At 36.1% G+C, this 14,035-nt stretch overlaps 1 protein-coding gene across 1 annotated transcript; it reads right to left on the reverse strand.

The window, feature by feature from the left end:
• Window positions 1-843: 843 nt before the first annotated feature.
• On the reverse strand, window positions 844-4,716 carry LOC132169319 (ankyrin repeat-containing protein NPR4-like). The gene is made up of 6 exons (XM_059580373.1): window positions 4,197-4,716; window positions 3,781-3,918; window positions 2,878-3,372; window positions 2,615-2,773; window positions 1,622-2,067; window positions 844-1,530 (listed from the first exon to the last, which is right to left on the reverse strand). Exons 1-6 carry the CDS (start codon window positions 4,714-4,716, stop codon window positions 844-846), a joined length of 2,445 nt encoding a protein of 814 aa, XP_059436356.1.
• Between the last annotated feature and the right edge of the window lie 9,319 nt (window positions 4,717-14,035).

Raw genomic sequence — 14,035 nt, forward strand, 5'->3', positions numbered from 1 at the left:
GGGATTAATACTGTGGGTTGTTAGAAACCCTATCTTTGAAATTTAATGCATTTCTCTATATCATTTCATTTCTTTCTTTTTTTATTTCTTTTCCGTTATTATTATTATTATTTATATTTTTTGTTATTCTTTTCCAAGACATTTTTGTAAAAATATTTTTGAAATTAAATTATAATGTAGTCTCTGGGAAGAAGCGTGAAAATTGGCAAATGAATAGTTAAATTCAAAGCTAAAATAACTTTCTTGAGGCCAAATATTCCACTGACAACAATATGCATCACCACTAATGAAATGATTATTAAATAATGCACTAAAAATAATAATATTGTTAACCAAAATTTAACATTTAAAATGGTTTTCGGGTTGCTAACATTGTTAAATAGGCCAAAAATTTTAACGGTTTCTTACTTAGTTGCATATACATTCAATAGTTGTGAAATAATTGAAGTAACAATGGTTAAAAAAAAGTCGGTTGAAAAATAACCAAATTTTGATATGTAAAATGGTTTTAGGGTAGCTAAATTTGTCACAACTGGCATTTTATGACTCGTATTAATTTTTTTGTTTAGTGTTGGTTTAATTCGGTCCACAAAATCGTTACCATAGGGCAAAAATCAATAGGTGTTTGAATTTAATGAATTCCTCTATAACCCTAATTTTCTTTCCTTTTTTTCCTTTTCATTATTATTATTTATATTTTTTTCTAAGTCATTTTCGTAAAAATATTTTTAGAATTAAATTATAATGAAAAACCCTCGCATAGCTCGGGTTATAGGATAGTATGTACAAACCAAATAAGTCTTGATGGAAAATTTAAGATAAATACCAATCAATTGTCTTCCTTTACCTTCCGTCTTCAAGATCACTTGAACCTCTTCCAATTTTCTTTTCTTTTTGTTTGTCTTGCATCTTCTGCTGAAAAAGTCTACATTCATTTGGCCGAAAAAGAAATCTAGAATTGTAAGTTGAGTGGAATATATCAACAAAAAGCCTGAGATGTAGTCCAACAAACAAAATAATTGGGATACCAACTGAAATGACTACTGCAAACGAAGCCCAAGCCCTTACTCTTGTATACACTAGAAAGCAAGTTGCGCTGAAGGCTACCATCATGCCCACCATGGAGAGGAAGAGTGTGGCAAATCCAAGCATCAACTTTGAAGGTAATGACGTTAAGAACTCCTCTTCTGTGTAACGTGACGTGAGAATTGACAAGAAAATTGCTATTGAGGTGGAAGAGGAACACAGTGCTATTGCATCTGATATGAAAAATACCATTAACCAGTTGCTTCTAAAGAAAAGAGGAGTTCCTGTTGTTTGATCGTTGCCACCTGGTACAGTGAAGGCCGCAGCAAAAATCACAGTAGCAATCAATGTTGCCACGAGCATGCAATAGTTCGATGTTTCCCTCATCCACTTTTCACCATCTTTTCTCAAATCTGAATGCTCCATTGTAAATACTTGCTTAGGTGTTTTGTTTTGTGAATTCAAGCTGTTTAGGCATGACTGTGGCACAATCTTTTCTATCTCCTACAATTGACCAGGTATAAATTGACAGGTAAGAGTTGAACCATTATATATGCAATTAGAAGGGAAAAAAAAAATTAATTTTATTGCTCACCTTAAACCACAACAACTCTCGTTGCATTTGAAGGGCTGCTCCTGATACGATATTTAGTCGATGTAAAGGAGCCAATTGTCCAGCTAAATGCAACATGTTGTCTTTGGTTATTGAATTTGCATAGGATGCAAGGCTATCTTTGTTACCACCTATCTCATATATTAGATTGAACACACTCTCATGGCGACATGAAACAGCAATGTGAAATATGCTCATTTGAGTTTTGTCTAGTTGCCATAAAAGGTCAGGATAAGAGTTTGCAAGTTCAATTAGAAATTCAACATTTCCAATTTTTGCTGCTTCAAAAATTAAAGTCACATCATAGCGATCCCAGTTTGGTAAGAACTGTTTCCTTGGAATTTGAACCATTTTCCAAAGGTCATCAACTAATTGATGATGGTTGTCTCTTGTCTTTGTCAAATCTTTGTTATAGACCCCTTTGAACCCTATGGTTGAGAAAAAGAATCTATTCAGAAATCATAGGTGAATTGGTAATAAAGAAATATTAAATATATTTAATTATTTTACCATTTTCCATAATAAGAAATTATATTGAAATCTTTATAAAATGAAAATGCAGAGATGACTAAAGCAATCGATGCGGCTAGTCATGTCCTAATTACTGACTTCTTAAGATATGCTAGCTTTAAATCTCTTCTATCTTTTGAATTTAAGTAAAAATGCCAGCTTTTTTCCTAAAAAAGAAAAGAAAAAATGCTACCCCCATGTCCTTGTGTGTGTATAAAGGAAATAGTTACAAGTATATTACAATAGATTGAGACTTATAAAATAGAAAATAATTTCCCTCATAGAATTTTCCTTAGTTTAGGAGTAGATCATCTCATCTAAAGATTTGATGAAATCAAATAAGAGCATTTCCCTATGCCAAGGTGATCCAGTTGTGATTAATGTAATAAAAGAGCTGCTTGGAAATGTTGTGTGTGTATATATATATCCCTGCAAATAAAGAAGTCTGGATGGAGGCAAACATACAGGAATTTAAGCAACTTTTCCAGTATGATGGTCGGCTTTCGCTGCCAATTGCAAAAGGTTTCTTTGCCAACTCTTGCAAAGCTTTCCACCCATATGGGCTACCTTTATAGTCGGTAGTTGCTAATTCTGCATCCATTCCCAGAATTTTCAGCGCTATATCTGTCCATAACAACGGCACATTAGTTTAATCATTGTCAAAAGGTTAATTAAGAAATCCTTATAGTATGGTAGCTAATATGTTTCTAGTGAGACATAGGGCTTACCATACATATCATTGCAAATAGTATAATGAAAGAGCTTAATGCGTTCCTCACGAGTCAACTTTTCAAAAAAACTATCAGAGAATAGATGCGAGACCAAGTTTGTCTGTCCTAGATAAGCTGCAACATGGAGTGCCATTTCTTCTTCTTCATTACGGACGAATGGCAGTTCTTTGTTTTTTCGCACTAGCTGTTCAGCAATATCGACGTTCCCTGATTGAGCAGCAGAGTGAAGGGCCGTATATCCATAACTGGTTTGCATTATTGCCACGTCCTCCGGAGTCATCCCTAATTCCAAAGACAACAATCCTTCTATAAAAGTGGTGTGTTGTGCAGCCGCCGCAATGTGAAGTACTGTCGATTTTTCTCTAGTTATGGGAGCTTGAACATACTCTGGGTTTTCCTCAAGAAAAGTCTTAGCAGCCGGCCAATCACCTCTTATGGCAGCTCGAAGGAGGGGAGCACCAGTGGTACGCTTTTCATGTAATATTATTTCGTCTGGAAATTTTTTATGTTTTATTTAGAAAAAGAAAAAGAAAAAGAAAAAACTCAAGTGTATTAATTTCAACTTGTGGAGAAAAATCATGCCACTTGGATGCATGCTAAGATGTTGGATGAACTAATTTATCCCATGACCATACGTATGTGCAGCAAGTGAAATTTTGTCTTCTTTCTTCTTTTTTTCCTTTGTAATTGTTCGTTTGCTTCATTATTTGTTATTATTGTTTTGGCGTACAGAAGGTGACACTTTGGCCTAACATAAATCAGAAATGGTGCATGCAGATATATGCAGAAGGTGTGTTTAACAGAAGATTCACATGCAATGCAGTTTTTGCAAGATGTATAAACGCATTCGCATCACTTTTCCGTCACCTGTTATGACCAAAGAGAGAGAGTGACACTTACCCGCATCAGTTTCACTTTCAAGATCTTCACTTTGGCTTGGGGACTTTCCTTGTGATGTCCCAGCTGAATTATTGCCTGCTGGAGATATTTCAGAACTTGTCATACTCGAGTGATGATTAGGAGCGGCTCCTTGATGGACTGCATTATCATGAGAAGACGATGTTTTAGAAGGAACGTTTTATAAGCTTAAAAAATTATATAATTTTAACTTTTTGGCTCTTGGAATGTAAGGCACGTCTATGATAAGAATTAAATAAAAAGTAAAGAAGGGAGCTTGTTAAATATGGGTTTTTATGAGTTTTGTTAAATTTTTTTTAAACGTGGTATAAATGCATTCGCAACACTTTTCCCTAGCTAAGATAAATCGAAAATAACTCAGTCACCTGTTATGACCAAAGAGAGAGAGTGACACTTACCTTCAAGATCTTCACTTGGGATTGGGGACTTTCCTTTTGATGTCCCAGCTGAATTATTGCTTGCTGGAGATATTTCAGTACTTGACACACATGAGATATTAGACGACGATGTTTTAGGAGGAAGAGTAGAGCTGTAGGACGAACCTGTTGCTGGAGATATTTCAGTACTTGACACACTTGAGATATTAGAAGACGATGTTTTAGGAGGAGTAGAGCTGTAGGACGAACCTGTTGCTGGAGATATTTCAATACTTGACACACTTGAGATATTTGAAGACGATGTTTTAGGAGGAGTAGAGCTGTAGGACGAACCTGTTGCTGGAGATATTTCAGTACTTGACACACTTGAGATATTAGAAGACGATGTTTTAGGAGGAGTAGAGCTGTAGGACGAACCTGTTGCTGGAGATATTTCAATACTTGACACACTTGAGATATTTGAAGACGATGTTTTAGGAGGAGTAGATATGTAGGACGAACCTGTTGCTGGAGATATTTCAGTACTTGCACCGTCTTCCATTTTTTTGTTTTTTTGCTGGTTTCGTAAAAATAATTCTGATAGAAAATTGAGATATGAACATTTTTAGATAAGTTATGTATTGAGATATCAACAAGTTAAAGATTTAGAGGGAGAGAGAATGATTGAAGAGTAAATACAGTATGGAATTCTTTTCCATTTTTCTTGCTCATTTCATGTTTTCTTCCTTGAACTTACACAACCTAAACTCATAGATACGTAAGTACAAATTTAAGTTTAGAGGGCGGGGCTGGATTTAAATTTTCTTTTTAAGAGGACAAAGTAAAAAAAGAAAAAAATAAGTACAGGTTTAAGTACAAATTCATGTTTCCTTTTCTTCATTTTTCTTCTGGTTTTTCGTTAACTTTTCTTCTACCAGATTTGCGAAATGGTAAATCAGAACCACCATGACAAAAGTACCAAGATTTTGATTTAAGGGTTCGAAAGAAGAAATAAAGGTATGATGCTAGTGTTAAAAATTGAAACAATATACGAAGTTAAGAATAAAAGAATAATGGTAAAGAAAAAGAGAAAAATGCTAAAGTCATGATGATAAAAAAAATATATATGATGAAGATTTACTACACGTAATTGACATTACTTACTATTCGAATTCTTGCCCTTACAGATTGAGCTTCAGAGCCTCTTGAGAAGTCCGAAGAAACGGGGAGTCTTTTGATTCTCAACCTTGCATGAGTTTTGGCCAAAACAAAGCAGTAGATGTGCAAGATAGTATTCATCATTATATAGAGATAAAAACAAATGTAATAAACACAGTTCACTACATTATTGGTTTATTTATTTTGCTATTTAATTTTATTCCACGTAGCTCACGGTTACATATTAAACTAAGATTGTAAGTGAATCGAGTTGAATATAGATTGTTAAAAGTTCGGTTCATTTTAGCTTTATTTCAAACACAAGCCCAGCTCGAGCTTATCACTGAGCTAGATACTCTCTTCAAGCATGGTTCATTTATTTTTCGAACGAATTCAAACTTTTTCATGAGTTTCTCAATTAACTTATTCATTCATTATATATTGTAAATATCATGACTGTTTATTTTTATTTTTTTCATAAATTCGTGCTATTAGTTAATTAATTATTGTTAGGATTCTATCATTTGTCTTAATTAATTAAAGGGAATTTTTTAGATACATCCCTGAGTCAAAGTGTAAAAACAAATTATACCTCAAATGTTTTTTTTATTATTATTATGATTTTAACAGCCTAAGCTTATCAAAAAGGTGCAACATATCTTTCCTTTGGTTTTCCATCCAAAATTGTGCCTTATGTTAGTGCCAAGTGAGCATTTTTGCCACATCACTTTAAAATAATAATTATTTAATAATTTAATTAAAAAAAAGTTTTTTTTTATTTTTTTATTTTTTTATTTTTTTTTAAATGAAGGGGTGGCCAACACTAGGGCTACCACTCCATAGGCGTTGGGGATCACCTGCCACCCCATACTGATGCCCTGTTCGAATCTCGGTAGAGGCCTAGTGGTGTCCCAACCGTATCACGGCGAAGTCTAAATGGTGTCTTGGCCAAGTCTCGCCAACAATGTCCTGTTGTGTCCTAGCAGGATTTTGGTAGTGTCTCGACAGATGCCTGATGATGTCTTGGCTAGGGCTTGACAGGGTCCCGAAGGTGTCCCACCTAGGTCCTAGAGGTGTCTCGGCAATGTCCTGACTAAGTCCCAGTGGTGTCCCGACCTGATCCCTAAAGAGTCCTGATGAAATCTCTCCACTATCCTGACGGAGTCCCAATGGTGTCCCTCGCGAAGTCCTGGCAGTATCCTAATGGGGTCACGGCGAAGTCTTGGTGATTTAAGAATGAGAAATTCAAAAAATCATAAAATAGTTTACACATTTAAAAAAGGGAAATTGTTTGATGAAAATTAAATAAGCTTTTTTGTTCAAACCAAAAATGTTTTCCATTGATTATTATTTTCTATCGCATCAAATACCAAAAAATACTAAAAATATTTTTCAAAAATCGTTTTACGCCAAAACGAACGGAGCCTTTATAATGCTTATTGGTTTGTTTATCTTTCCTCTTACTACTACTATAAGACTACCATTAAAATATGCTGCCAAAGTATGAGAATTCTGAGTAACGGCATGTTAATTTGATAGGGATTGTTACTCAAATGAGCGTGCTTGGAATCTTAATTATGAGTTGATCTTTCCTCTTTCATGGAAGGTGTATGTTTAATCTACTCCCTTTTGGAACAAATTTGGAGTTTTAGAATTTTATAAAGTACAATTATTTTTATCTCACAACCACCGATCTCACAATAATGACGTAGTTTTAATTGAATTCGGTACATATATAAATCTAATAAATAATGAAAATTCTTGATTTTTCTCCATAATTGTCAAAATTCGGAATTTGAATTTATATTCTTTCGTTGATTCCTTGTCAATTACATATAATTATATCATAGATTAAGGATCAAGTTGTGTTCTCCCACAAGTATAAGGGAGAAAAGTATTACCTCATTGTCTAATACGAGCTAGCATTACAAAAGGAAAACGACATAGAAAGAGTTGATCCTAAATATAATATAAAGAGATATGTACAAACTTCATGAACCGATGCACCCTCGCCTGTGTAAAGACGTGTGGTCATGTGAAACCATTATTCCACTGTGGGAAAGGTGTTAATAAAATCAAAAAAATAAAAAATAAAAAATAAAAAATTGAAGCATCAGAAAAACGTCCATGTTGAAGAGCTTTGACCAACTTGATGCTCATCTAAACATGAGTTGTCAATATATATATAGCATAGCCATAAATATTCTTTCAAATAAATGTTAGATGAAAGAAATAAGAAAGAGATAGAAAGAAAAAAAAAAATGTCTTTTATATTAAAATAATTGCATAGTATTTTTCCAAAAAATGAGTGCCCAAAAGTTCATATAAACACGATTAAAATTGCACTTAAATAATGTAGAATCAATCGTACGTAGTTAAATATTATATATGCATTTCCTCGATCCGACATCTCTTTTCTTTTCTCACTAATGAAACTTAATTTGCAATAATCTCGATTACTGTGACATGAAAACATAGTTAAATATTGCAGTGTACAGCTTGTGTCCAGTGAATGGAACAAGAGAACGGACGATAGAAAGCGACAGAGAATTAGTAGAATCCAAGAAAACCTTGCCATATAAAAGTATTAATCATAGGTAATGTTTCATAAACATATTTTATAACCCATGGGTTCCCAAGGGCCAATGCCAGTTCGCTGGTATATCTTAATTCTTCACCAAGGTTCCCATGGGCCCTCTCGATTCCTCTCAAATTAAGCAAATATTTCAAAACCGGGCACGTGATATCTTAAAAGCTTTTCAAAGACAGAGTGGCTCGCGCCATTGATAAGATCGAGCATCTCCAACATTAGCAATATCATTACCTGCATTCGCAAAATGCGAATAATAATTTTTACTATATCAATATTCGCATATTGCAATTACCATCCACATCTATGTGTGGTTATTGCCGTTAATCCATTATCCGCATATGAGATAATGAGTGTTTTGGACAGTTGTAAGTCTTGCTTCTAGTAAATATAAAAAATGCATTATCCTATAGTTCAATATTATTATTCATATCACATTTGTACGTCATTTGAGTTTATGAAGACATTTGGACGTACCAGATTAGAGTGTGGGCGTTCGAACTAGGTCTAGCACCTGTTCAAACTTAAGATGCTCATCGTAAGGCGCGTTTAGCTTTTTGGCTTTTGCGATAGTGCATTTTTCTTTTTTGTTTTATATTAACATGTTGATCATTTTGTGACAGGTTAAAGAACGTGGATGGTCCCCGCTAATTGTTCCAAAGAAAACATTGTTTGCTGTGAAAACAACTCAACATCTTGTTTGTCCTCACACTATGGCATTCTTGGATCCAAACGATGAAGATTTGATTATGAAACACCTCTGTCGCACTTCAATGGCGGATTCCAGGAAATTAGTTAAACAATTAATTAGTTACTTTTAGTTGCCCAAATTGTTTGATTGTTTGTTTGTGAAGCTTGTCAAGTTGCCCAAGGCTTGTCTTCTCAAAAGAACAAAAGACACTGTCGTTTAATTAGTCCTTGTGTTTCAGCATCTCTCAAAGGACAGTCAGTTTTTCTAGTTGTTTATTAGTACTTCAAAAAAAAAAAGGGAAACTTAGAAAAAATAATAATAATAATAATAATTGGTTGAATAAAAATAAGAAGCCAAGTGGCCTATATTAGGCCTGTATAGCTCATCTTTTGGCCTTTTGTTGGCCTAATAATTTGGCTTTTGTTGGTCTTGCTTTGATGATCCACGGCCGTTTAAAGCTCTATAGTTGGCTCTATTTTCATCCCTTTTTAAGTATAAGTTCATTATCATATTTGTCCCATGGTTGGTCATGTTTTGGCCAATTGTTGTTAAAGACCCATCTTTGGTCATCGTTGTCGATCGGCTGCTACCATTTCTGACCGCCACCAACTCTGGTCACTAGCTAGCTTTGGTTGTCACCAACTCTTATGAGTTTTCAGCCATCATCTTCGATTTTATATAACAATCAAATTTGATTGTATAAAAATATGATTTGGTAATATCTCCACCTAATACCATATTTGTATTATCTTCACATATCCTAATTTTATTTTTTTAGATATGAGCATTTTATATTGAAAATATAATGAAGGAATAAGAGCAGGATATAGCCATTTAGGCTCTTCTCTAATGTCTGCATTTTCTATTTATTCTTCTATTTTATTTATTTCCTATTAATTTATTTATGAATTTCTTCATATATACTCTTTCCTCCCCTGGCACTAAGCCAAATATGTTTTATACCACCATATATATATATATATATATAACAACGTCCAAACTAAAAAGTTGTAGCAAAATGAACCAATTTGAATTCAATTTCTATCATTTGGACATAACGAATCAAACTCGTACATTTGCACCATTTTGAAGACTGCAAATCAGCATCCAGGCTAATTAAGTTTGCTTTCTTGTCGAGATTTTCATTACTCATGTATGTATATATATATATAGAATACTGAATTATGTGAATAGATGAAGAATGAGTTCAAAAGTACGTAAATTGTTTTGCACAAGTTTATGGATTGGAAGTAAATGAATATTTTTCTTTCTTCTCATTTGCACAAATTTCATTCATAGTACCAGAATGAATGCAAACTAAATAATTAAATTAGTCATTTTCTATAGAGCATCGTTTGATTCGCGAAATAGGGGTATAATGGAATGTACATATTCTTTAATTTGCTAGAGCCTATTTCTTTGAATAGTTACTTTCTTACAAAGAGAAATACATATTCCGCTAAAAGGTGAAAGGAATAGTTTCTCTAAAGGAATAGACAATGTTTTTCAAAAAAAAAAAAAATTCATATTATTTTTTATTTTCTTTCAAACTTAAAAATAAAATAAATAAATAAAACAAAAAATAAATAAATAAATAAAACCCTGAAATGGTAATCAATTGTGTGGGTGGCCGACAACTTAATGAATTCCTATGATTAATTGTTTTTTTTTTAAAAAAAAAAAAAAAATTAGTTTTTAAAAAATAATTAATAATAGTTTTTTTTTTTTTTAATAATTTTGGTTCAATGCCAATTAAAAAGTAATATGTTGTCATCAAACTAAGAAATAGTGGGTGACGAAGCCTGAAAACTTTGTGTGGAGGATGTTTAGTTAGGTGGACTTCTTCTACAAGTTGACTAGATGATGCAGCCTGACTAAGTGGGAAGCGAATAAAACAATACAAAAAGAAGGATAAATAATTTTTAGATCTGAAGTCTATCAAGGATCTGAGAATTCTTCTCAAAATTATAGAATCTATCTAAGGTTTAAAAGCAAAATATGAAGAAAACTCATCTGAGTAATTCTTATTTAGATAAAACTGATCAAATAACATAAACTGTCTTTTCAAGAGGCTATAATCATGTATTTATAGCCCCAAGACTCCTAATACTAGTCAAGGACGAAAATAAGGCTCCCAAAACCCTAATCCTAGTAAAATAAGTAAACAAAGTTGGTTTAAAGCAAATAACAGCCGAAAATTAACATAGATTATCCCGAGTGCGCTCGATCGCAGGTATAGTGCGATCGATAGCACTACAAGGGACTTGTGCGCTCGACTGTGCGGTTGGTCGTAGGCTTGGTCGCACTTCCAGGGACTTCTGCTCTCGATCACTAATGCAGGGGTGGATCAATCGCAGTTCCAGAGATGACCTTCTCCATATCAGGTGCACTATGCTCGATCGTAGTCAAGGTGCGATCGATCGCAGTTCCAGGAACTACCTCCTTTGCCGCACGAGTCTGGGAACGTGTCACCATCTTTCGGGGCGTCTTCACACAATCATCCATTTGGGTCTTCCTCATATACTCCCAGGCATTGTAGTCTACATCATCCTCCCCAGGTTGAATAGAATTCGCCCTCGAATTCGCATCCTCCTCCGACGAGTCTTCCATAAACGGCACAAGATGCTTGACATTGAAAACATCGAACATCTTGATATGGCTCGGCAATTTCAACTGATAAGCATTAGGATTGATCTTCTTCACAATCTCTACCATACCAATGTTGCAAGCCACTAGCTTATTGTACTCACCAATAGGAAATCTATCTTTAGTTAAAACCGCCCACACAAAATCACCTTCTTCAAATTCCAAAGCACGCCGATTCTTGTTCGCATCAGCCTTGTACTTCGCCATTGATTCTTGTAGGTTGTTGATGGTTAACTTGTGACCTTCTTGTATTTGCACAATAAGATCCTCGGCCTTGGTGTGTATCCTTTTTAAATCAGGGAGAGGTGCTAAATCCAGTGGTGCTCGCGGATTACTCCCATAGATGACGGTGAATTGACTAAGGCCGATGCTCCGGTTGATGGACCGATTGTAAGCGAACTCAGCTTGGTACAACTGCTAGGGCCATGACTTGAGGTGCTCACCCATCAAGCTCCTAAGCAACGCCCCCAATGACCGATTAAAACCTCCGTTTGCCCGTCCGTTTGTGGGTGGTAAGCGCTACTGAAATCAAGCCTTGTTAGAGATAACTGTCATAAGCACCGCCAAAAGTTGCAAAGGAATCGCGTGTCGCGGTCTGAAACTTTTTGGGCCCGAGGTAAACCCAACACAAAATCCATGCTCACATTAGTCCATGGTCCCTCCGAAATAGGTAGCGGCATATATAAACCGGCATTTGTAGCCGCTCCTTTTGATACTTGGCACACCCTACAACAGGGCACCAATTTCTCCACCTCCTTCTTCATGCTTAGCCAATAAAATTTCTCCGCCACCAGCTGGAAAGTTTTGTCACGCCCCGTGTGCCCTTCATTATTGTGCTCTTGAATAATCCTCAACTGGAGACTGCCGTCGGGAATGCATAGTTGAGTCCCCTTGAAGAGGAACCCATTATGCAGCCCAAAATCACTCCGAACTCCTGAAGATACATCATCAACAATAAGGCCAAAAAGAGGGTCAGTTGATAAAAAATCCTTTAAAAGGTCAAAACCAATTACCTCGTTCTCCATGGTGGTCAAGAGCGTTGACTTCCGGCTAAGGGCGTCGGCCACTTTGTTCAAAGCTCCTGACTTGTGTTTGATGGTGAAGGAGAATTGTTGCACATATGCAGCCCACTTTGCATGCCGGGAGGATAGTTTATCTTAACTATTGAGGTGCTTCAGCGCCTCATGATCCGAGTACAAGATAAAATCATTGTAGGCTAGGTAAGAGTTTCAATGTCTCAATGATTGCACTAATACGTAAAACCCCACGTCATATGTACTATAGTTGAGCCTTGAGCCACTCAACTTTTCACTAAAGAATGCAACCAGTCTTCCACCTTGACTCAATATTGCTCCAATGCCGACTTTGGAAGTGTCACAATGCAACTCGAATCGCAATTCAAAATCTGGAAGGACAAGCAATGGGATGTCAACTTGAGTTTAATCAACTCAAATGCTTTAGTAGCCACCTCCCTCCAAGAGAATTTTTCCGCCTTCATGCACTCCATGATAAGCGCCATGGTGGTGCTAAAATTAGGAATTAAATGCCTATTAAATGAAACCAAACCATGGAAACTTTTCACCTCATGTAATGTAGTAGGAATGGGCCAATCCCGTACGGCCGCCACTTTCGATTTGCCCACCACCAACCCATCTTTAGACACCACATAGCCAAGAAAAAGCACCGAATCAATCATGAATGAGCACTTGGCCGGTGATGCGTAGAACTTCTCCTTTCGGAGCACTTGAAGTATATCCCTCACATGTTGAATGTGTGTCTCTCTATTGGCGCTGTAAATAAGTATGTCATCAAAGTATACCACTACAAACCTCCCTATAAGAGGCTGAAAGGCTTGGTTCATCACTCTCATGAATGTGCTAGGTGCATTAGATAACCCGAATGGCATCACCAACCATTCAAAGAGCCCCTCCAGCGTCTTAAACGTTGTTTTCCACTCATCACTTGGCCCCACCCGAATTTGATGATACCCACTTCTTAGATCCAGCTTGGTGAATATCATTGCCCTGCTCAATTGGTCCAACAAATCATCCAACCGGGGAATAGGAAACCGATACCTCATAGTGATCTTGTTGATGGCTCTACTATTCACGCACATCCTCCATGAACCATCCTTTTTGGGAGTGAGTAAAGCCGGTACCGCACATGGACTCAAACTCTCTCGAATATGCCATTTGGCCAATAACCCCTCCACTTGTCGCCTCAACTCTTCATGCTCTTTGGGGTTCATGCAGTAGTGTGGCCAGTTAGGTAAACTCGATCCCAGCACCAAATCAATTTGGTGTTGTATGTCATGAAAAGGGGGCAGCTCATCGAGTAATTCCACCGAAAATACGTTTGCAAATTCTTCTACTAACCCCTTGACTTCTTCTGGAACCTCTTCTATTTTATTGCCTTCTTTACCACTAGTAGATACCCACAATCTGATTCTAGCATCTCCCTAATGAATTCATGTCTGGCCAACAGAGTTTGACCCATCCCTATTGAAGGTTTGGGCCCTTCTCTCAGATCAGGTAGGAGAGTGAGCTTCATATTGTCCACCAAAAAATTGTAGGTGTTCTTCCTTACGTCATGATGCGCATTCCTATCATATTGCCATGGCCTCCCTAGTAGTATGTGGCATGCATCCATCGCCACCATGTCACATCACACCTTATCCTTATACCTCTTCCCAATGAAAAAAATTCACAAGGCAACGTTTAGATACAATTACCTCGTTGCCCTTTTGAGCCACTCCAAGCGATATGGTGTAGGGTGCTTCTCCATCTCAAGGCCCAA

This window comes from Corylus avellana, chromosome ca2 (genome assembly GCF_901000735.1).
Source record: "Corylus avellana chromosome ca2, CavTom2PMs-1.0".
Taxonomy (NCBI): Eukaryota; Viridiplantae; Streptophyta; class Magnoliopsida; order Fagales; family Betulaceae; genus Corylus; species Corylus avellana.

Excerpts from the sequence above, each read along its gene's own strand:
- LOC132169319 (XM_059580373.1), bottom strand. The coding sequence starts at position 4,716 with ATGGAAGACGGTGCAAGTACTGAAATATCTCCAGCAACAGGTTCGTCC. Across the intron at positions 2,774-2,877 it reads TATTTGCAATGATATGTATG|ATATAGCGCTGAAAATTCTG; the intron begins GTAAGCCCTATG and ends TGTTATGGACAG. Across the intron at positions 2,068-2,614 it reads GAAAAGTTGCTTAAATTCCT|GGTTCAAAGGGGTCTATAAC; the intron begins GTATGTTTGCCT and ends TCTCAACCATAG.